A 21792-nucleotide genomic window follows, 5' to 3' on the forward strand; every position below is an offset into this window, starting at 1 on the left:
TTAGATAAGGAATTCATTCTGCTATGCTGTCAGCAGTGTAGGTTTTACTCAGAAATGTGTGCTTCCTAATGTTTTGAGCAGGACGTAAAGCAGGCAGCAACACAGATCAAACATCCATGTTGAGTCTGAAACGCTGAGATTTCCACTTGGAAGAATAGTTGTTGGAGCTGGGGAAATCTAGGTAGGTGTCAGAGGAGAATTGGAGAGCCATATTTACCTGAACTCGTTAGGAGTCTTTAAAATATTGCTATAATGTGGTGCACGTTTAACATGTGATGTAAACATACACCAGCTGTAAATGTTCTCCCAAACTCCTGTTGTCCCTTTCAGACAGTCCACCCCAGCCAGCACCTGCGGGGCCCTTGCACTGAAAATCCAGCAGTTTAGAAAAGAGCTGGGAGGGCAGCTGGAAGGTATTTGCTGCTGGAGCCTGGGCATGTCCTCTCTTGAGCTGTGACAAGCTGCCTGATGGATACCAGAGAGCCTCCTCCTTCCTTCACTAACACTCCACACAGAGTAACTCAAGGCAGCAGTGACCTGACAGAGGGGCTGAGAACAGCTGAAATCCTCCCATTTGGTGTGGGCTCTGCTGTGGCTGCCTTCTCAGCTTTGGGCAAAAAGGTAAGTAGGTCCATGTTAGTGGCTTTGTTAAAAAAATGCCGGAGCCCCACAGTGCTGGGTGTCTTTTATCTGAGTTTTTGAAAATCCAAGTAAGAAAATCATTCCAAAAAAGAAATCAGCAAGGAATTGAAAAAGATACCTGATGTGCATATATAATTAGAATTCTAACTGACCCGTCGAGGGGGAAAGAGGAAATAACAAAGGAGTGGTGCCAAAGTTGAGAGGAGCTCTCTGAAATGACAGGCGGAACAGGAGCGGCAGAGGAATGGAGGGAACCTTGTTTTCTGCCACTCTTCCTCACTTGGGTACTAATGAAGTACTAAACTTATGAGAACTGTCAGTGCCCACACTGGTTTATCCATGGCATCTTGTTCTCATGCCTATTTCCCAACACAGATCCTTACTCAGGAAGACAAATATGTGGCCATCTGAACAGAGACACTTTGTACGCCGGAAAATGGCAACGAGGAACCCAAACCCCTCAAAACCACCGAGCCATTTGGCTCCCAACTCTGCCAATAGTTCACTTGTACAAAGCACCTTTGTACTGGGGATTGATGGCAGGAAATATTAATTCCAAAGGCTAGAGGAAACCTGGGAAGTGCCAGAGGTTAAAGCCAGAAACTTTTATTCATGTGGTGATGCTAGGAAAGGAAGTGATTTTAAGCATAATTTCTGTGCTAACAAAGTCAGTACCACAAAGCCATATTAGGAAAAGGTGGGTTTGCTAATTTGGCTTCTTTTTTTTTCCTTCCCCTGAGAACTGCTAGTGCTGGCACTGGTTACCTGCCTCACCCAGGCAAGGCCTTCAGTGATGATGGGGTTTGCAATCCACCTTGAGCAGCCAACTGGAAAGATGACCAGAATAGCACTTCCTTATAAAAGTACACATAAGTGACAACCCTCACCATCTAAGAGTATCCCACCTGACAAGAAAAGGGGATTATGATTAAAGCTGCTAGAAACTACAACAAGTTTGGGCTGGTTTCTGTTCTCATGAGGTTCTTCTCAGGAAGGAAAGAGAAGGAAATGAGCCTGGCAGGGACGAAGGTTGGCCATGCCCAGGCACTACCACTTCAGTAGTATTCCAGCATTCTTGATAAAGCTCAGTTCAGTGGCTTTTCTCTGTCTTGTGATGGTGGAACAGGTTTTTTTCAGTTTTGATTAAAAAAAAAAAAACCAAACAACCACAAATTAACAAACAAAGCCAGTGCTATGAAGCAGAAGTCTCTATCTGGGCACACCCTCTCATCAGGGAGGGTAAATAAACAACTTTTCTCTATTTTCAGCTCTCATTCCTCACATTCGAACTCCACCCATTGTACCAATCACCCCCAAAAGAATCAGCAGGTCTCGTGGCAGATGTATAAAAACCAGGACAAGTCAGGACACTATCACATAGTGTGCTATACATCACCAGGTGCTTAGTTTTATCAAAGCAGAGGACTTTTAACAGGCGTCAGAAGCCACAATGTCGGGAAGAAGCTTTCAGGGACTGAAGGAACAGGCTGAATCTGCAGCAAAAGATGCTGGTAAGAAAGATAAAATATTATTGTATATTTGGATGGGGGGTTTAGTTGCTACTTTCGCTCAGAAAACCCACGATCTGAAGTGACACTATTAGCTGCATCAATGCTAGCAGGACACAGCTTCCTCTTTTTCCTTCCCTTCTCGGGAAGCAAGTCTTGGCCATGACCTAGGGAAGAGCCCAGGCTGGCCATGGCTCTCCAATTGCTGTGGGCAGCTGCTTCCACCTGCCCACCCACTGCTCCCTCTGTGGCTGCTGAGCGTTGTCCAACATCTATCACTCCTCAAAACATTAATGTTTTTAGGGCAGTGAAGCAGCTTTTGGTAATAATAACCTTCTGTATTTAGCTTTTGCATTACGCAGGGTGGTCTTTTCTCATGCTCTGTAGTGGTTTTTAACCTGCTCTCCTTTTAGTAAGTTGCAGTTAACTTTTGATTAATGTTTGCCACTTGGCCTGTCAGTGCCTTCTGGTAATAACTACTTTGATTGCAATGCACAGTTAGTAATATGTAGTACAAGTATGTTTTTGTTGTGTTCTTCAGCAGTAATCACCAGGCTGTGCAGGGTTTAAAAAACCCCATATGAACATTTCTGTAGTAGTTATGCCCATGTCGTAGGGCCAAGTTTTTATCATTAGTGCTGTGCATTGGAAATCAACTTTTCAATGCAAAGCATAATAGCCTGTCCTTTAAATGAAAGATTGAAAAATGTGTATAGCTTACTCCAGCATTTTATAGTGTATTTCCTACAGTATTTGTGTGCAGCATATTCCTAGCAGTGTGTACTTTTATCAGGTATGGTCCTGGATTCTCATCCTGCAAACACTGTGTTGTACAGCTGAAATATGTGAGAAACCTTACTAGTTTCTTCAAAGTTAGAGCAAGTTTCCATATATCTGGGGACAAGTGTACAGTAGATCCACAAACATGATAGTATTCCTTTCTGAAGAATAAAATAGTCTTTGCCATTTGCCATGGTATGAATATATTCATGCCATTGAGAGGGCACCTCGCTCTTTCATAAACTATCAGGTATCTTACAACTGCATCTCAATTTTTTAATGCTTTATATTCTGGAGTTGATCTGTTATGTTTCTAGCTTCTTCTCCTCTTCTTCTTGTATTTATATCTTGTTTATAAAATCTCCCTTCTCCTGTCTTGCTCTTGTTTAATGCATTTGCTTCCATTTTGGAAGAGGCCCTATTCCCAAATGGCCCACAGAGAAAATGCATGCTACATGGCCAACCTTCCCCAAGCACAATAAGCTAGAAATCAATAAAAGCAAGTGTAGTGTAAAATAAGCAGCTTGCAGCTAAATGTCATCATTCCAACTCACCGCTAATCTTTGCTTCTTTATCTCCTGCTTATCTGTCATTGGTTTGCTCAGCTGACCATAGGTGCTAGGTGAACACTAATCTCATAGCAAGCTGCTCTGGCAACACACAGTTCCCAGGGTGCCCACAGACAAAGGGCACAGCCTCAGCCTGCTCTGTACCAGCCTGGTCACTCACCGGGGGCATAGCCTGCTGTGGGCGTGCAGAAAAGGGAACTGACATTGGGAATTCCTGTAATCATAAAGGGGAACAGCTGGAAATGATTTTTTTTCTTTTTTACCTTAATTACAGCAAACAGCCTGGGACAGGCCACTCAGGATTCAGTCAACCAGATTACAGATGCAAGCCAGAAAGGTAGGAGCAATGATCAAATCAAGAAGTGACGGAGCAGCTCAACACAAGGTGGCAGTGGGCAGTGCTCATTCTCCACTGTCCCACAGGTGTTCTCAGCCTGAAAGGCCTTGGTTTCAGTGACAATTTGGAGCTTTTAGAAATCTCATGGGGAAGGATTTCAGGATCTGTTGCTTAGTACATCCACAGGTACTGGCAGGCAGTAGCTGACGCTCCCTGGACACTGAGTCTCCTGCACAGCATTCAGACATTGGCTTCCTCTTTAGAAAACTTGTGGGAACAACATGAACAAAACTTTGCTCTTCTTTCTTGAGCATTAGGTAGCCCTGTGTCACATCTTGCTCCCACCCCCCTCTCAGCCCTGAGTGCAGGGCTCCATCCAGGTCCAGCCAACACCTGCTGAGGCAGCAGCTGGGGTTGATCCAAGCTGATCCTGCAGCTGGAAAGGTGCTGTCAGGAAAATGTTGGCATCTTGTTGCTGGGGATTGGCAACAAGTCAAACTAAAAACTAAGCTCAATTTTCTTTTTTTTTTAAACAATTTAATAACTTTCTAAGAATGAGGGGAGGCTTATCAATTTCAGGGTCTAAAATGCTTGATGAAACTAAAATGCATTGGCAGTGTCTCCTTAGAGCTGACACCCTCTACGGCCCCATGGATGTGATGAGAAGGGTGGGCTGGGCACTTGGTAACATTAGGTGGGAAGGCAGCAAAATTGCCAAAATCTTTTTTAAAGATGTATCTCTACATTTCTGTAGTCTAATCATCTTCGCACCTCTCTTCCATCATAAATATTAAACAACGTTGCATTTTCCCAACTTCCTGCTTATCTTTTTCCCTCTCTTGCAGCTATTGACAAGGCTGCCAAGATGGCACAAGATGGAGTAGAAAAAGCGACTGGACAAGCTGCAGAAGCAATGTCTGGCTTTGGGAAAAAATGTGGCTTTAAAAAATGATGCTAATTTAAGTTAAAAGTATTGCATGTATAAATCTCTCTTTGGTTTGCAATTCCCTCCTCCTTTGTGTAGAAAAATGAAAGCTGTTTGATATCTGGATAATTTTTCTCTCTTCAAATACAAAATTCTAAGATGGAAGGTCCCCCTCATCCTTCACAGAGAAAAAAATGTATCTTTTAGCACATCTGCTCACAATCATCAACATGGCTCAAAGGGATTCAGCAATGTTGTTGCCCTGCTCTTACAACAGCACCATTATTGCCACATTTGCTGAGTGTGTGTACAAAGCCAGTGAAACTGTTCATACTTCAGGACAACAGAACATTCATATGATGAAACTGAGTTTTCTTCCAGTAATCAAAAGTTAAGCTGGGGTTGTATTTCTTGTCAGTTGTTTGTTTGTTCCCATCTTCTGTATTTTTAGATTAAGATAAATAAAGAGTACTGTAAGATTTTCACCACTCAGAAATACATTGCCTTGTTATTTAATCTCGTTATTTTACCACGGCTTTCAGTGAAGGATCAGACAACGACTTGCAAATCTGTTTGATCCAAAGCCCAGTGAGGTCAGTGACCATCCTGCAGGGATGCAGAGGAGCCCTGTGGTGCCTGTGAGTGAATGGGAGTTGTGATGTCCACCCCCTTGTCCTTTCTCCTACCCCTCTGTTGCCCACCTAAATTTCTTGTTACCATTATCCACAACGCATCTCCTGTTAAATCTCCTGGGGACAAAAACCGGCCACTTTATCCCAGTGCTCGCTCGCAGCTCTAAGGACGACTGGCAGCACTGACGCGAGAGAGCCCACTGAGGGGTGCTCGGCTCATCTCCTGAGCCGTGCCTGAGCCGCAGTTGGTGTGCGGCGCTCCAAGGCAGCCCCGGGCAGGCTGGGCTGCACAGAGGTGCCTGCTCAGGGACGGAGCCGCTGCGAGAGAGGCAAGGGGGCAATCTTCTTGCCTGGGAGATGGAAATATTTATTTTAGATTGCTGCTTGCTGGGCAATCAGAGGCTGCTGCAGCCAGACAGGATGCCCACTTAGTGCTGCCTCTGTCAACAGAAGGCACTAATACCCACTTATTCACAGTAAGTGCTCTTACCTCGGCCTCTGGGAGTTTCTCATTGCTAGGCAGTATTTCCTCTGGGAATTTTTTTTCCTTTTTTTTTTTTTTCCTCCCGGTTTGAAGCCTTACCAGCCTGGTTTCAGTAAAAATCTAATTTATGTCTTACAAAAAAAATTCAAAGCAAGACCAAAGCCATCTGGCTGCAATGAAATAGGGCAATCCAGCCCTGTTTGAGGTATTGCTGCCTCGCCTCTCTTGACCAAAGGCTGTGGTTGACCAGGGCTTTTTGGAAGCTGGTCTTTGTGAATGCAGTCCTAGGAGAGACTGGCTCATCCCCGAACCCAAAGACCACCCCTGTCTGCAATCTGCACAAGGATGCATGAACTGAAAGGCCTTTACAGGACCCTATAAATAATAGACCATCTGTGAGTCAACACAGTCCAGGTCTTTGCACCGAGTGTCCTTATGCAATGTCTCCTGTCATTTAAAGCTTTAAAAGCCTAAATATTTACCCAAGTACAAGCTCACAGAAAAAGCATTAGACTATTGCACTCTCAGTTACTGGGCAACCCTCAATAGTACTTTATTATTTAGTACTTTTCATGGTTGCCTCCCTGATGGTGAAATCTTGAGAGACTGAGCTCTTTAGGCTCAGACACCAGTGCTGTGTTTGTGGGTGACAGTGGCCCATACACCATTCTCCATTGCACCTTTCTTTTGCTGCAAACCACTTCTTAGCTAATATTACAAAAAGAAACCTTGAAACAGGGCATTTTCACCAGTAAAACCAGTTATCCCCTCACACTACTGGCACTATTCCTGCTGCTTTGTTCATGGGGACCACAGCCCTGACTCCTGGTGTGCAGCTTTGTATCCCCTCATTCTGGTTGTCTTCAGTGTAACTAACAGTTTGTCACTTCCCGCTGCTCTGGCCCAGTGTTGGCAGCAGCTCTGGCAGAGTAGAGACTGGACTGCCTGGCTAGAGAGACCACTGGAGGTCCCCTACTGACTCGAGAGAGAAGACACTTCTTCAATTCAGCCAACAAGCACCTGGAGGCAGCTCCTGACTCCCGGTCTCCAGCACAGGGATGTCTTTGCTTTGTCGGGAGCCTGATCAGAGTATTTCACATCTCTTTTGTTCCAAGAGTGAATGCTGTGCCACAGGCACCCATGAGTCTGAGTCACTTGCTGGCAAGTGTTTCTAGGTCTAAACTTAAGCACTTTGCTCCACAAATAAGGTCCCTGCCTTAGTCACAGCATTTGGGGCTCTCTGTTCCTTGTGCATCACACAAGGACCCATGTCCCAACACAGGACTGTGCCTTCCCATCTCACCTGAAGGCTCCAGATGTTGTGTAAAAGCAAAGCAGACATCCCTAAAGCTCCTACCAGCTCCTGTACCATCAACACTGTGCTTGTGAAGCTGTCTAACACCTGAGTTCTCAAATTTCCTAAAATTTGCTTCTGGGTGTGCCTGCAGCTGCCCGAGCTATGAAATGCTGAGCAAAGGAGATTCATGTTTCAGCCTGGCTAGGCTGCCCAGTGTGAGCACCTCCTGCTCTGTGCCCCACTCCAATGCTCCAGAGAAGTTCCCAGGACACTGGAGGGCATGCAGTCCCTGCCATCTCGCCTTCACCGATCAGCAGGGCAGGGGAACAAGGGGCACAGATTTTACCAGACTGCTCAAAATCCACCTTCAGCTCTTTCCTTTGCCCAAGAAAACAGGAATACTCATCTCAGGTGAATGCTTTGATTGATGTTCCAAGGGTTAACAAGAATCCAAGCTCTCTGAAATCTGTCTTTGCAGCCGTAGTTTCCTACCATGTGGCAAAATGCAAAGGTGATTTTTTTTTTTTTAAATCCCTGTCCTCTCCCCCCAACCCTTTTGTGTTTGTGCCTTTTTGAGGTTTCTGTGCACATTTCAGCCACAGCAGATGGCCCAACCTGTGTCCCTGGGGAGCACTGCTGGGGTTCTGGCTGGGTTGGAATCCACATGCACACACCCCTGGGGCCAAGACCCTCAAAAGATATGTACATAAGCCATTTTCACTGTGCTCCTAAGCCTTGCTTCATAGATGCTTTTCCTGCTTCATATCAGCCCCTCAGCTGCTGTTGGTAGTGCACACTATTAGTGTACACACACACACACACGTGACACATGTGGTGCTTGCTCAGTCTCTCTTTTGCCTTCACGTAGGAAATCATCAGGAATTTCGTGCAAATAAACCCTTTTTATGCATAGCTCTTTCTTCCTATTTAGTAACACTTCTGGGTTTTTTCCTTTCTTTACAGCTCCCAGCCCAGGCACCTTGTGAGGGCCCTTTGAGCATTTCTTGCCCTCGTGGTTAATTGTAAAGCTGGGAGAACAGAGCAGATGTAAAAGCTGGACCACAGGTAGTACAGCTGTTGAGCACAGCAGCTGACTCACTGCCTGTGCAGGGAGATGTGCTGTGGGAAATACTAACCAAGCCCTTGGTAAGGAAGGCCCTTCTTGCTGCTCTTGTGTTGGCTTTGGCATGAGCAGCCCCCAGGGCCTGCCTGCATCACCTCACTCTGCCTCAGTTCCCCTGGATCCTGCTCTCAAATCTCGCTCCCTTAGCTGCCATTTTGCTTCCCATGTCTAGCTTACAATCTCCTTTGTTTTTATGACTAACCCTCCTGCTTTTACGCCTTTTCCCAAATCACCCTTTTGGCAGTTGATCAGGTTCTCACGTCCCTCTGTGGCACCTCCCATGTCCCTATGCCAGACCCACAGGTCACACGGACAAGACACAGGTGGGACATGGGTGGCTGCTATGAGAGGCTGCTTTTTTCTGCAAAGGAGCCACAGACAAAGTGGTGCTGGTGCCTGTGGAGTGTGAGTGAGGGAACAGCTTGCTGTTTTGTGAGGATATCATGGAGAAGCTGCTTGGCACAAGTTGGAATGGCACGTCCACGAGGAGAAACTTGCCTTCCTAGAAGTAAGATGAAGAAACCTGAAGATGAATAAGCTGGTGGTGTGTTGGGTGCTGTTGCCCACATGCCATTGGTACATGCTGGAGCTGCTGTGCAGGCTGCACACTCTGCCTGTGTCATACCGTTTCACCACGACCTGAAAAAATGCCAGATGACCACCCCCAGCAGCAGCAAACAGCAGTGATGGGACAGGTGACTTGTGGACCCCTGCAAACCGGTCCCCTCTTGGCACCACTTCCTTCATGCTCCCAAATAATCATGATTGCTGGATTAACAATGTTGGAGAACACATCCCAGCACCCCCTGGAGTCTCTGTTTATGAACAAAGTTGTCCAGCTCCTTTTTAGGCCTGCCAGCATTGTCTGCTTCCAGAGCCCATGGGAACAGTGGGGTTTGCTGTCCACAGGACAAAGGTGACCTTCCTTTCATGTTTGAAGTTCATCTCCTACCCGTTGCACACATTGACCCTTCACTCAAAACCCCACAACGTTTGACAAATAAGGGCCCTGCTGCAGGAAGGGGCCCTTCCCAAAACCTACTGCACTTGAGCTGGGGCAGAGGGGCCCTTCCCCAAAACTTCCTGCACCTGGGCTGGGGCAGAGGAGTCCTTCCCCAAAACTTTCTGCACCTGGGCTGGGTCTGGCCAGCTGAGCCGGGCGGGGGTTGGGGAGGCTTTAAAGGGGCTGCGGGAGGTGCCCAGGAAAGCTCCTGACTGTGGACGTGGTGGGCAGGTATGAGCCGGGCATGCGGGGTGTCGGTGCGGGCGGTGCGCTCTGGGGGAGGGCGGCGGGTGCGTGTTGGTGCTGTGATTTCTGCCTCCGGGTGCTGTCGCTGCGTTGTGGTGGGATGTGACCCGGTGGGAGAGGCTGAGATGGCTCCAGGCGGTGGGTGCTGGCAGTGCTGGTGCCCAGCCAGCCTGGGGGACGCGCGTCCTGCAGCCCGTGGTCGTGGCAAAGGGTGACGGGTTTTGCCTCTGCTCTCCAGCTCGGTGTGTTTGCCCGTGCTGGCTGGTGGCTGAGTTCAGGGAGCCTTTGTGTTTGTGCCTTGGCAGCTCTGCCCCGCGCTTTCAGCAGGCTGCCCTGGCTCTGCTCACTCTGGGCGCTGTCCTGGGCTTTGTCTGTGTGTTCGGGAGCAGAGCCAGATCTATGCATAGAGATGAGCCCTGCACTGAGTGCAACCTAATGTCGGTTTAAATGCATTCCCGGTGGAAGTCCTGGTGCCTGCAAAGATCTGCGCCTCTTCAGTGGTCTTCTGTGGCTTTATGTAGTGACATAAGGAAGGTCCTTTATATATTTGAGAACTGTGGTGTGTTTTATTGCTGTGTTTTCACTCCTGTGATGCAAACATCACCTTCACCTGTCTGCAAGGCAGTATTGCAATGGCACTCTCTCCCATGTTACAACTCAGTATGTACCTGCAGTGCGTCGATGTAATATAATTAGGATTGGCTCTGTAATTTTATTTCTGTACTGATGTTCACTGGGAAGCCAAAGCATCAGTGCTGATGCTGTACCAATCTGCCTTCAAGGAAGTTGTTGTGAACTAGTGATGATGTGGATTTTTAAAAAAGGAGTCGTATTTGCAGTACTGGAGTGTGGGAGAACAGGAACTGTCATACACCTTGTAGTAAGGAAGGGATGAAGAGGGGTATTTCCAGTGTCTCGTGACAATATAAGCACTTGCTTCGACAAATACACTAACCTGTTGCTGGCTCTGAGTCTTGCTGTCTTCACGTATCTGTCCCTCTCAGTAACTGGAGCAGCAGCAGAGTAGGACTAGGAAATTGCAGTTTCCGTGAACAAGGCCAGCCACGAGCAATTGAGGATGTCACAGGGAACAACGTGTGCATTCTACTTCTTGGCTGCTGTGCCAAGAATTTCCATTGGTCAGATGCTGGTCTGAGTTATCTGAAATACTTCAGAGGGTTTTTTTCCTGCATTGTAGGTCTGTTTTGAACTTGGTTAACAACCTTTGACTTGATGACACAACCCTTGACTTCTTTTTTATTGTGAGCATTTTCTGATAGAATTTACTTTTAGATATGGTGAGCAATCCCTTCCTTGCCGTTAGAAGATAAAATGGAGAAGACCCTCCCTAGAAACCCCTCCCCAGAAACCCCTCTACGTCACATTTAATTAACATTAAGTAGGACTTTGTAGTCTGTAATAAACTGTGATGGTGGTAATAAAACAGAACTTTTGCTGTAATGCTGGAAGGGACATTGCAGAGGAACAGTTGTTCATGAAGTGCCATGCCTGAGATCAAGATTTCTAAAGCCTGCTGTGGTGGCAGCTGCAGGTAGAAGATGAGTTTGATGAATAAACCCTTGTTCTAAGGTAGGTTAGGCTTTTTCCCCTGCCATTTCCAGCAACAATTATTTGATCAACAGAGTGAAACCTCCTGTCCTGTGTGAAAGGGCATAAAAGCAGTTTTGCCAGAGGGCAGGTGATCCCAGAAAAAACTAAGCCTAGTCTTTTGGTGTGATATCAGCTCCTGGGTGGCTGGTGTCCTGTGAGATGAACCAAGATGCTGTGGGGACCACGTATCTCCCACTGACCCCCTGCCACATCCCATCTCATTGGCTCAGTCTCAGGGAACAAGGCTGGGCAGCTCAACTTTTTGTCACCTGGGTGGGTGATGTGAGCCTGGTGAGGGCAGGCTGAGGCTGTGGGGCTGCACCCCACTGACCTTTGCTGATGCCCAAGGCCCTGCAGCCCGTGCTAGGTCCTGCAAAGTACTTGCTGTGGGGAAGGACACAAACCTATTCTGCTGAGCCAGACCTCGGAAATAAGAGGTTAAAGTATTAATTATGACACACCACAAAATTATGAGCTTTGTGTAACGCAATAAAGATTTCATCAGATGCTTTAAAAAGCAGGGTTAGCTCCTCCCATTCCTTTTTATAACCATGAATTTTAAGTCCTACTGAGAGGCAAAGGAATGCGGGCAAGAATCATCCGAAACTGGATACTTTTCTATGTAAGGTTTTGAAACGCCGAAGTTGATTTAAGCAATTCTCCAGCTGAGTGTTCTGCAACGCGATGTTTTTCTGCCCGGTTCACGACTGGCTGTGCCAGCCTGTGTATCCCCCTGCGGCACTGGCTCGGGAGCCTTTGGTTGGGACAGCTGTGGCATGCATGCTGTTTACCAACTCCTCGACATGGAAAAACAAAGCTTTCATTCCTGGGCTATGGAAAACTTCTGCTGATTAATCCACGCCCTCTCCCCGGGGAGGAAAACATAACAAGCATAAATGTCCCTTCACCCTTTTATGCCTGATATATTAATCACCCAGTAAGGGCTCATGACTTTTCCCTGTTCCAGTTTGCATTTGCCCTCTAACTACTGGGAGGAGTCCTGCTTTGTCTATAAAAAGCTGCACTTTGCCAAACAGTGTAACAGAACCGAACTTAGGGATAAACTCGCCCATCTCATCCGGGGAGAGAGGACTGAGCAGCCATGTTCGGGATTGGGAAGAAGCTTGCTGAGGAAGCCGTGCAACAGGCAGAAAGTGCTGCACAGGCAGCAGGTAAATACAAATTGCTGCTTTCCCTCCTCCTTTGCCTTGGGGGTTAAACTATCTGCCCGCTCCTGCCCCTGCTGCTGGGAGCAAATCTGCCCCTGGGGCATGAACTCTATAGATGTTTCCCTGAAGGGTGGGGTCAGTACAGCCTGTAATCTCCAACCCCCCTAACACTATAGTAAATGTAGGTCCCATATTAGCTATTGGTTTTCCAACAACTTTTCCCATGCTGGCTCACACTGCGGGGGTGACTCGATGACGCACTGATGACAGGACTGCAAAAAGCTGAGAGGGGAGGCAAGGCTGCTTATTTAGGACTTCGCTTCCTGGCAGGAACAGCCACGATAAATACAAGCTGCGTAGTAGCATAGTGTATTATTTTCCTGAACTCTGAGGGCTCTGATCTGCTTGGTGCTGCACAGATAGGCACAGTTAAGTCATCTGCTGTCAGTGTTGCAGTCACGCACCCCACCAAAGCACAAGTGCAGTTGCAGGGGTTCAGGGCACCCAAGACAAGTTCACTCCTGCAGAGAGGTTGGCTGAACTGGCCCCAAAGTGAAATGTGCCACTTAAATAAGCCATTGTTAGTGGAGCTTTAACACAGACCTGCACTGCTGAGATTCCTGAAATGTTTGTCTTCAGTACATGAGCAGTGGAAACTGTTTTGTATTTCTTTATATGACGTTTTGGGTAAACTCCTGAAACCAGTTATTTTGTCTGTGACTTCAAATACAGTGGAAATACCACTTGCAGGTGATGTGCTCAAAGAAGCAAGTGGGAAGCCCGTGTCTTACTTACCAATACTTAGTTTTAGTTTGCTAAGGAGATGCAAATCTCACCCCCTTTTCCAGAAAATGTTTATGCTTAATTCAGATATTTTTATGCTGAAGCACGAAAGAAAAACACGAGGATGTGGGCAATTGGAGAGTAACCATCTGTTTTTCAAATGAAGATATCTTTCTGATTTTGCAGTACAGTAGCCCTAGAAAAGCATGTTTCTGTGGGTTTTTTTGATATTCCTAACTTCTCTAACATTGGGGAAACATCTACGGTTTCCTATGCTGGAAGATAAGAAGGATGTTTTAGGAATGATATTTATCACCTTGAAGGAGCTGAGTAGTAATCTCAATCAGCTGATGGAATTAAGTGTTTAGGAGTCAACAAACTCCAAGAGCAAAGTTTTTAAATAGTAGCTGCAGTCCTTTCCTCTCTGTCCCAACTACTTGAAGCTGAAACAGTTCTTTGGACATCCTCAATCAGAAGCCCTTTGCCTGAACCCTGCACACATCTTCCCAGCAAGTCCTGTGCTGCAGATGGCTCTTCCAGCTGGAGTTGGATCCTGGAACAACAGTGGGAGGTTCCAGGCACTGGCCTGACTTTGGCCACTTCTGTGCAATCTGCATGTACCTTGATGACAGGCAGTAAACACACAGCAGGTGACACTGAATTTGTCAGTACTGCACCAACTCCTGGAAGTATTCTAGAGGAACCCTCTAAATCCCCATTTAAATGAAAATACAGGGGAGTTAATGCCAGATTTCAGCTAAAACAAGACTGTCCAACTGCTGGTTCTGCAACTATTAATTACCTTGTCTCTGAACTACTTCTGCTTTCCCTGGGTGTGCCCTGAAGGAACAGTCCCGTGAGCTATTGCCAAGTGCAGAGTGGCACAACCGGGCTTTGCAAGTATCTAAAATTAGCTCCTATCCTGTAGGTCCTGAAAGGAGTCACGAACTCTGCTGTGACCCAAGACTGCTGTGGGAAGCATTTTCCTTTAGCTGCACCTTATGAGCCATGAACATCATCCATGCTAGGAAACTGCAGCAAAAGCTGATGTGTGATGATAATTAGCATGTCTTTTGAGCAGTAGAAAATGTCTTACAAGCTCAAGGCAAAATAGGCCACTGGGTTTTACGAGATACTTAAAACAACCACTGTTGAAGAGCCATTCAATGCAAGCCTGGAGACCTTTGAAGTTTTTAGGCACTCCCAGTCCACTTAAATATTCTTATTCACCTCAGTATTTCTTCCTTCTCCTGTGTCCATGAGGAATCTGGCTTGCTCAGTCAGCCCCCACTTCAGTATATATTGTGGAGAGTGTGTCTATAGTGTTTTTTAAGAGGTAGTATTTGAAGCCAGGGTAATAAAACAAATAGAGGTTCAACTGAAGGCCATTTGCCCCAAACTTCTGACTCAAGAGCAAGACTTTCCTCATCATAGATACTGGGGGCTGATCATCCAAACATTTACTACTAGTTTTTAGGCTGCAGGCCTTTAAGACAATACCTTCTCTTGCTCTTCATGTCACAGTATGTCTCTTCTATTGAACATTTCCATGCCTTTAGTCTGGTCTCTTACAGAATACATTTTTTTTTCCTAGCTACAAGAGAAAGTGTTGGACTATTCACTACATCTTTGAGGTGCTGCCCTTACAGCAGTTAAGACAATGAGCATCAGGCTTTATGTAGTTAGAGAATCTTTCCCAATCAAACTGCCCCAGCCTGCTCTCAGCAGATCTTAGCCAGGCTCAGTTAAAGGAAGGTTTCATCACACCCAATTCTCTACTAGAGTTTGTTTCTTGACACTGTAGGTAACACACATTAACATCTATAATTTTCATCTATACCTAGACACATGGATACTGCGGGGAGATAGGGACAGAGTTCTAATAGCACCACTACTAGATCAGAGTGCCCATCCTTATGGAGTAATTCTTCATCCTCTAGCCCTGAAACATTTAGGGGAACCCTTTTAAAATATGATTACTGAACTAAGGGTAAGGACTGCTTGACACTTTTTCCCTCCTACTTCCAGTGGACACGGTGAGCCAGACTGTGCAGCAAGCAGCAGAACAGGCTAAGGATGCTGGTCAGAAAGGTAGGGAATGTTTGTGTTTATTTCGGTAATATCAAGGCAGTGAAACTCCAAGATAGAGCCCCCAACCCTTCCTTGCTCTTTGTCCCACACCTGGTGGGAAAGGGAAAGCTACTGCAGTGATGCTACAGTTACCTTTGTTCTTCTCTTTGAAAAGCACTTGATGAAGTCTACAAAGTTGCTGAAACCGGTGAAAAAGCTGTAAAAAATGTAGCAAACCAAGCAACTTCGTGGGGAAAAAGCTTTGGACAATGAAGATAAAAATGTATCACCACTGAAATTTTTGTAAACAACTTTCTACTACCTGTACTCTTAAATAAAGAAAATACTTATACTCTGCCTGGCTTGTGTGTATTCCTTTGGTTACATACATTAAAAAAAAGATTTAAAATCACTGGTCTAGAAAGACTGGATTATTTCACAGAGCAGACAGCTAGAGTTGTGCTGTGCTACTAATGCAAACACTTCTATTTTTTTTTTGGGTGGGGGTTAAATGATGGCTCAGAGTGGCACCATGTAAAGTCAAGCACTTGAGAGCTGGTCTCTCCCATTCTGTCTCTGAGCCTAAATCACTTGTGTGTGTACAAGTCTCACCAGCTGAGCACCCAACAGCCCCCTCCAGACACGGTAAGCACCCATCTGCTTCCATGACTGTGTTAGTGCTTCTGGTCTTATCGGTAAAATCACAATTAGCTACTGAGTTGAGGAAGACTCAAGTGTGCTTAAGGTGTATGTAACCACTGTACAACAGCCCTCTGATACTCAAAACTAATGCCAGCAGCAGAATGCTGCCTTGCTGGCAGCAGAGTGCTCAGCTCCACTACGTCCTTAGTGCTGTCTGAGCCTGGTCATTGGTACAACTCCAACAACTCTGGAAAAGGCAAGGGAAGGATGAGCAATGCAGGTCACACAGCGGGGCACTGGAGGCATTCACAACATTCTGTCAAACACTGACGGACAGTAATCATACAGCAGCTGAAAGAATCAAAACTGAGCAGGTATGTTTAAGAAACTACAAACTTGTCAATTACTAACAGAGTAATTTAGAGGTTACTTACTTGGCATCTTGGAAACACAGCAAGAATTTCCATTGCTCTGATTTTTGATGGCGACAGTTGCCATCAACGAAAAGAGGTGTAGCACAGAGTTCTTTTCTGGGATAGAACAATGATTGTTCTGCTTGCTCTTCTGCATAATAGAAATATTTTGCTTTTAGTAGTTTGCAAGGTGGCATGTAACCCTGAACACCGTAGTTGTCATCCTTCTGCAATTCACTGGCAGTTTCAGAGTACTTGCTGTGATGCTGTAACACAAATTACTTACCTGTGCTGTATTAAGTGTGAATGAGAGCTTACAAACACCTGCTGTGGTGAGGATGCGCTTTGTTCTCTGCTCAGAGCAGTTTCAAATCTGTGCTCAAACCTAACTTCAAGTACTGACTGGCTCCCTGCCAAACAACCTGGCAAGTTTCTTGGTGAATGTCAGGTGGCATGTAGGTGGTATTGCTTGTATTCAATTTTGTTAGCTGGCAGTTGACTTGCATGTGTGGGTGTACGTGTATATATAAGGAGGGTCTAACACCTAACTGAAGTAACAGTTCTAGTAAAAAAAAAACCCAAAACTTATAACATACATCCCAGAGAGTGACTGCTTTTTTTTCAGCTGTGGCTAGGGCCTGGCAAATGGCTAGAGCTGCTTTGCTTTTAAGCCTCTAAACCCACGTTAACTCATAGCAACTGTAGTAAATTTTACCACTTTCTTCTTTCTGTTGTTGTTGTTGGTTCTGCAGAGGTCTGTGCTACAAAATGTGATAAGGAACATGTGACTCTTTTCTTAACTGTCTGATCACGTTAGGATTGAGGTCAACAAGGATCAGAACCAGTGTAGTCCTAATGTACAAGAACACTTCCCAGCAGGCCATCACAAGAAGTCTGGAATCAATGAGTTTGATTCTTGTGCTTAGCTTCAAGCAAAGGGCAAATCAGCAAATGTGTGGTAATCTTAAGTCAGACTCCAAGCGTTGTCGCCTTGAGAATCTCAACTCTTTGATTAAAAGTACCCTAAGTTGTCCTTATACCAGCCCCTGGCTATGCTAAGATTCATGTCTCTCGTGTCTCCAATGCCTGTTGGAGGTCAGGAACCACTGCAACCAAGTTGGCTGAGGAGAGATTCAGTCAACCTTCAGGGCTCCTCTTTGGGATTGGTAAAATCATGCTAGGTGGGAGGTCTGCTTTTTCTCACCTGGGAAAAGAAGTGTTAGTGTGTGTGTATACAAGACCAGAAGATGCAAATGAATTGGGGAATACAGGCATTGTGCAGGTTTTGGCTTTTTTTCCCTTCCAAGTTGGTAGGAGGTAGAAGATACCCCAGTTAGCTATCTGTGCCAACTTTCTGTGTGCTCCAGCACTGAAAAGGTCCCGTTTTTCAAGTCTGCACAGCCAGACTAGTTGTGCTTTACTATCTGTAGAGGAAATGAAGCAGGGGAGGGAGAACAACAGTACACATTTTGCTTTTAACAAATTTTCTGTCAGGTAATGCAACGCTGCTTTTAAGATTATTTCTCTTTTTAATAATATAACTGTTTATTTGTGAGGTTTTTAGTCTCCAAGTTTTGGTTACAGTTTGTCAGAGTTGAATTGCTAAAATACTTCTTTTGTTTTACTATATAATAAATGTTTACGTAAAAACTGCACTGAAAAATATGATCTAGGATATAGATCTTGTATTTAGAGATCCACACCTCGATCACAATAATTCTCTCAAGCTCAAAGGGTTCTCATTTTTTAAATGATGTCAGTATATGTGTGTGTATATATATATGCTGCACTTAGGTGATCTGTAGTACTTTTATAAAACTAGACATTGGTATATATGATGGAGCAAGCCACTAATTAAATGTACCACGCAGGTTTATTGCTCCATGCTAACTACCAGAATAGTTCTTCACACAAATTTGAGAAGACACAGTAAAAAGATCTGAAATGATTTACCAAATATATCCAATTTTAAAAGTCTTGCTGACAGGCAAGTTCAAGAGAAGTATTAGTGAGCCCCTTAAGAAAACTTAGGGGCAGCATTTTAGCAGGGAGCATGTAATAGACAAGTGTGCTGTGAAGATTTTCAGATTGATTGTAACTATAGAAAGCTACTGCATGAAATAGAAAACAGTAATACACCAGCATAGTAGGTTTGGAAAGGTCAACTTTTTTTAATAACTGCTCTCTCTCCAGGTTATGTCATGCAGTTACAAAGTAGTTAGGAAAAAAGCATGAGTTTCTGGGAGGGACTAGTTGTCTTTTTAAAAAAAACATTCATATTCATTACATAAATAACATCTGGCACTTCAAGGGGACTCCACGGGACAAAAGCCTTACACCTCAAAAACTGTGCTTGATCCACAATATTTGGTTGAGGTCCATTTTGTTGTACTCCAAGATGTTCAAAATTTTCAAGACCTCCTTATGACCAAAAAAAAAAAGGCCGTGTGTGTTAAGACAGTGGATTAAGTTTATAGCAGCATCTTAGCTCCTCTGTGGTTTGGCCAATGATTTCTGGGTTCAGTTTCACTTCAGTTGTTCATTGAGGCAGTATCCAATTTTCAGAAAGCCTCTGAAAGGAAAGACTGAAAAAGAATTCCAAAAAACCTAAGTATGATTGCTTACCAAATTCAGAATATCCCTTTTTTTAAAAAAAGGAAACGACCTATAGTCAGAATAATTATGTAGATACTTGATTAAAAACATAACTAGAGTTGCTTGATAGTTTCAGCTTATAAAAATATTAGTCTGTCGGCGCTACATACTTCATGATGACAGTCAAACTAGCTTGAACAAGCGATAAAAGGCAGTCCTGTAACAGCAGCACAGTTAAAGAAAAAATATTGCCTAAAGAGAATCAGGCCTGAAGCTTTACTACAAACAAAAACTAGACTCCTATCAAAGTTAATCCCTGCTGGAGGCCCGTTCTTCCTTTGACAATGCCACAGCATTGATCATACAAGGCCTTACTGAAAGTGCTGAAGCCAAAATTACGTCATTAAACAAAAGTGCATGAAGTAATAATGAGCTAAGTGCTCATATAGTACAGTATCTGATCTGAAGTCTGAGAAGTGGCTCAGGTGGCAAGACCACTCTTTCATATATAAAATGTACCATTTTGTTTTGTAGGCGAAATACCCAGAATGGCCCCCACAAGTGCAGATGAACTGTTGTCTTCAGATACATACTTGTATACAATTTCCTAATCCATGGATTTTTATTGTAAAAAAGACTAGTTCGGAACTGAAACTAATTGAGAATAGAATCCACTATAATGTCAGAAGAAAAGAAAATTTTGTGGTTACATGTAAACTTGTGATAAGCTTTCTCAAGAAGAGGGTACATTAACAGCGAGAGGGGTGGGATACAACAAGGAGCGGTCGTGGCCTGTTTATGTAAAGGTCAAACCAGCCTCATTGTACACTTTGAAGACTTTCTCAATTGCATTGACATAGGCAGCTGTTCTCAGGTCCAGACCCAGGTTGTATGTCATGGCAGTACGCATGATTTGCTGAAACAGAAAAGGTTACATGTTATTTCTGTGAGTTTCTCCCTAGGAGCTGAACAATTTTGCTTGCAGGATCCCAGTTAGGAGTAAAAGGAGCTGCTAGATTGGTATCAGAGCTCTGATTCTTTGTGGATCAATCATAAAATGTCTTGATTCCCCTTATAACTGATAACTGAAAGGGAAGAAAATCTTTCCCATGTTACTATATTAGCCCTTTTCAAGTCTTAGACTGATATGTACCTCACATACTTGAAACATCTTGTCTCTCGCTGTAGGTTTTGTCCCATTAAATAAAAACACAGCATAGAGGGGTTAATCTAAAACTGCTAATGGTAAAGTAAAGCACTCTTATGTATGTGTTCCAGATTAGCCAGGTACAGGAAGACAACTGAAAATTTCTTAATTACTATAGTTTCTACTAGAAAATACTTCTTCATTTCCTGTATTAATCTCTAATGTTTACTATAACCAGTTAATGGTGGCCATAATGGCACAGAGCAGAAGTACTTCATACTCGTGGTAACTCCCATTATCATGTATTGTCTATCTATTCTTTAATTGCAGAGAAATTCTGTACAACCTATTCAAAAGCTGTCCCAAAGTCATGTGAGTTTTCTCTCGTATAAGTCTGTACAGTAATGCAATATTTACCCGGGCAGAACGCTCCATTGTATAAGCCAACCCAGAGTGGACAATGTCTTTCTCAGATGCACCCTGCAACAACAGAGAATAAAATCAGGGTTTAATCCAAAACATAAAGGGATTAGGGACAATGACATGTTGGATTCCCTTAATTACTGAAGCTTTCTCACCCCTTTTAAAGATAGGTGAAGAATCTAAATCACCTTTACTGTGTTACTTGAAGAGCTAGTTATGGCCAATTCAATTCTAAAACCTCAAATGTAAGCACTGAAGTCTTTTATAGCTTCTAGATGCATGATGCATTTTTTTATTGATGTTGTAACTACTGTTTCAGCCTTCAGAATGCACAGTAAATATTAAACAAAAAAGCTCCCAAGAGTCAATAACCTTTACAAGCTTCTTGCAATCGCTTTGAAGACAGGTTTTAGGAAGGGCATAAATCCCAAATTCATATTCTCCACATTGTATTAGCCCTGAGCAACTCCAAAACAACTTTGTTCCCATTAAAATTTAAATACACAGAGCAGTAAGTATACAAAATATACACTTTCCCTCAAATACCTATTCGGGCTGTAAGTAGAAAGTACTAGGCCAGTTTCTATAGCTTGTGTTTGAGATCCAGCAATTGCTTTAAGCCACAGAACCATCAGGAATGCTATCCATAAAACCTAATGTGTATGAAAATGCTAGCATCATACTGGATCAGGCTAAAATCTATTTCTATCACTTGACAGTAGTCCAAGTCCACATGCATTTCCCCTGATTTCTTCCCAAGGAAGCATGGTTTAATGTTTTTCACAACTCACTGGGCTTCAATACCCCATCATTTGCTCCATCTCCTCCTGAACTTGTGTTTGAAAACAAGCTGACTGATGCTTTCAGTTTCCATGTATCTCTTGGCAGAACAGTCTGCTGTGCTAGGAACCATCCCCTTATTCTTCATTCTGTGCCTCACTGTGCTGGTTCTGTTTGAACCACTCCATATGGTGAACTATATACCCTCACCTGCCTATTCTCACACCACTCATTCTATAGATGACTGTCTCCACCCCCTGACCAGTTCAGGCCAGTAAGACCAAGGTTAGCTCATTGTTCCATGTAGGAGAAGCTTCCATACTTTTGGTTATTCCTGTGATCTTGCTCTGAACTTTTCTCACATCTATAATGTTTGAAGATGCAGAGACTCAACCTGCACACAGTATTTAGAAGGCAGACACAGTGGATTTATATGGTGGCATCACTAATCAGTCTTGTATTTTCACTTCAGAATAATTTCTAATGCTGGATTTGCTTTTTGATTGCTATGGATTTCTAAGCTTATATTTTGTCATCACCTCCAAAACTTCCATTTGAATGCAAATGGATGAACTCACAACCCATCATTTTATATGGAAATTTCCCCACCATG

The 21792-nt window shown here is 44.3% G+C and overlaps 2 protein-coding genes across 2 annotated transcripts in view; one reads left to right on the top strand and one right to left on the bottom strand.

The window, feature by feature from the left end:
• Positions 1–1869: 1869 nt before the first annotated feature.
• ADIRF (adipogenesis regulatory factor) lies at positions 1870–5249 on the top strand. The gene is made up of 3 exons (XM_064663850.1): positions 1870–2153; positions 3774–3836; positions 4682–5249. Exons 1-3 carry the CDS (start codon positions 2093–2095, stop codon positions 4786–4788), a joined length of 231 nt encoding a protein of 76 aa, XP_064519920.1. The 5' UTR covers positions 1870–2092; the 3' UTR covers positions 4789–5249.
• A 13132-nt stretch (positions 5250–18381) lies between these two features.
• The window catches only part of GLUD1 (glutamate dehydrogenase 1), a 29305-nt gene continuing 25894 nt past the window's right edge, over positions 18382–21792 (bottom strand). The window contains exons 12-13 of the mRNA XM_064662494.1: positions 20394–20456; positions 18382–19745 (exon numbers count right to left, since the gene is read on the bottom strand). Coding sequence (XP_064518564.1) covers positions 19626–19745; positions 20394–20456 — 183 coding nt within the window. The 3' untranslated portion in view covers positions 18382–19625. The remainder of the gene's footprint in view (positions 19746–20393; positions 20457–21792) is intronic.

The sequence above is a fragment of the Pseudopipra pipra genome, chromosome 8, assembly GCF_036250125.1.
Source record: "Pseudopipra pipra isolate bDixPip1 chromosome 8, bDixPip1.hap1, whole genome shotgun sequence".
Lineage (NCBI taxonomy): Eukaryota > Metazoa > Chordata > Aves > Passeriformes > Pipridae > Pseudopipra > Pseudopipra pipra.

Bases quoted from the DNA above. Each gene is read 5' to 3' on its own strand.
- ADIRF (XM_064663850.1), top strand. From the start codon at position 2,093: ATGTCGGGAAGAAGCTTTCAGGGACTGAAGGAACAGGCTGAATCTGCA. The intron at 2,154-3,773 runs GTAAGAAAGATA...CCTTAATTACAG, and splicing joins ATCTGCAGCAAAAGATGCTG to CAAACAGCCTGGGACAGGCC. The intron at 3,837-4,681 runs GTAGGAGCAATG...CCTCTCTTGCAG, and splicing joins TACAGATGCAAGCCAGAAAG to CTATTGACAAGGCTGCCAAG.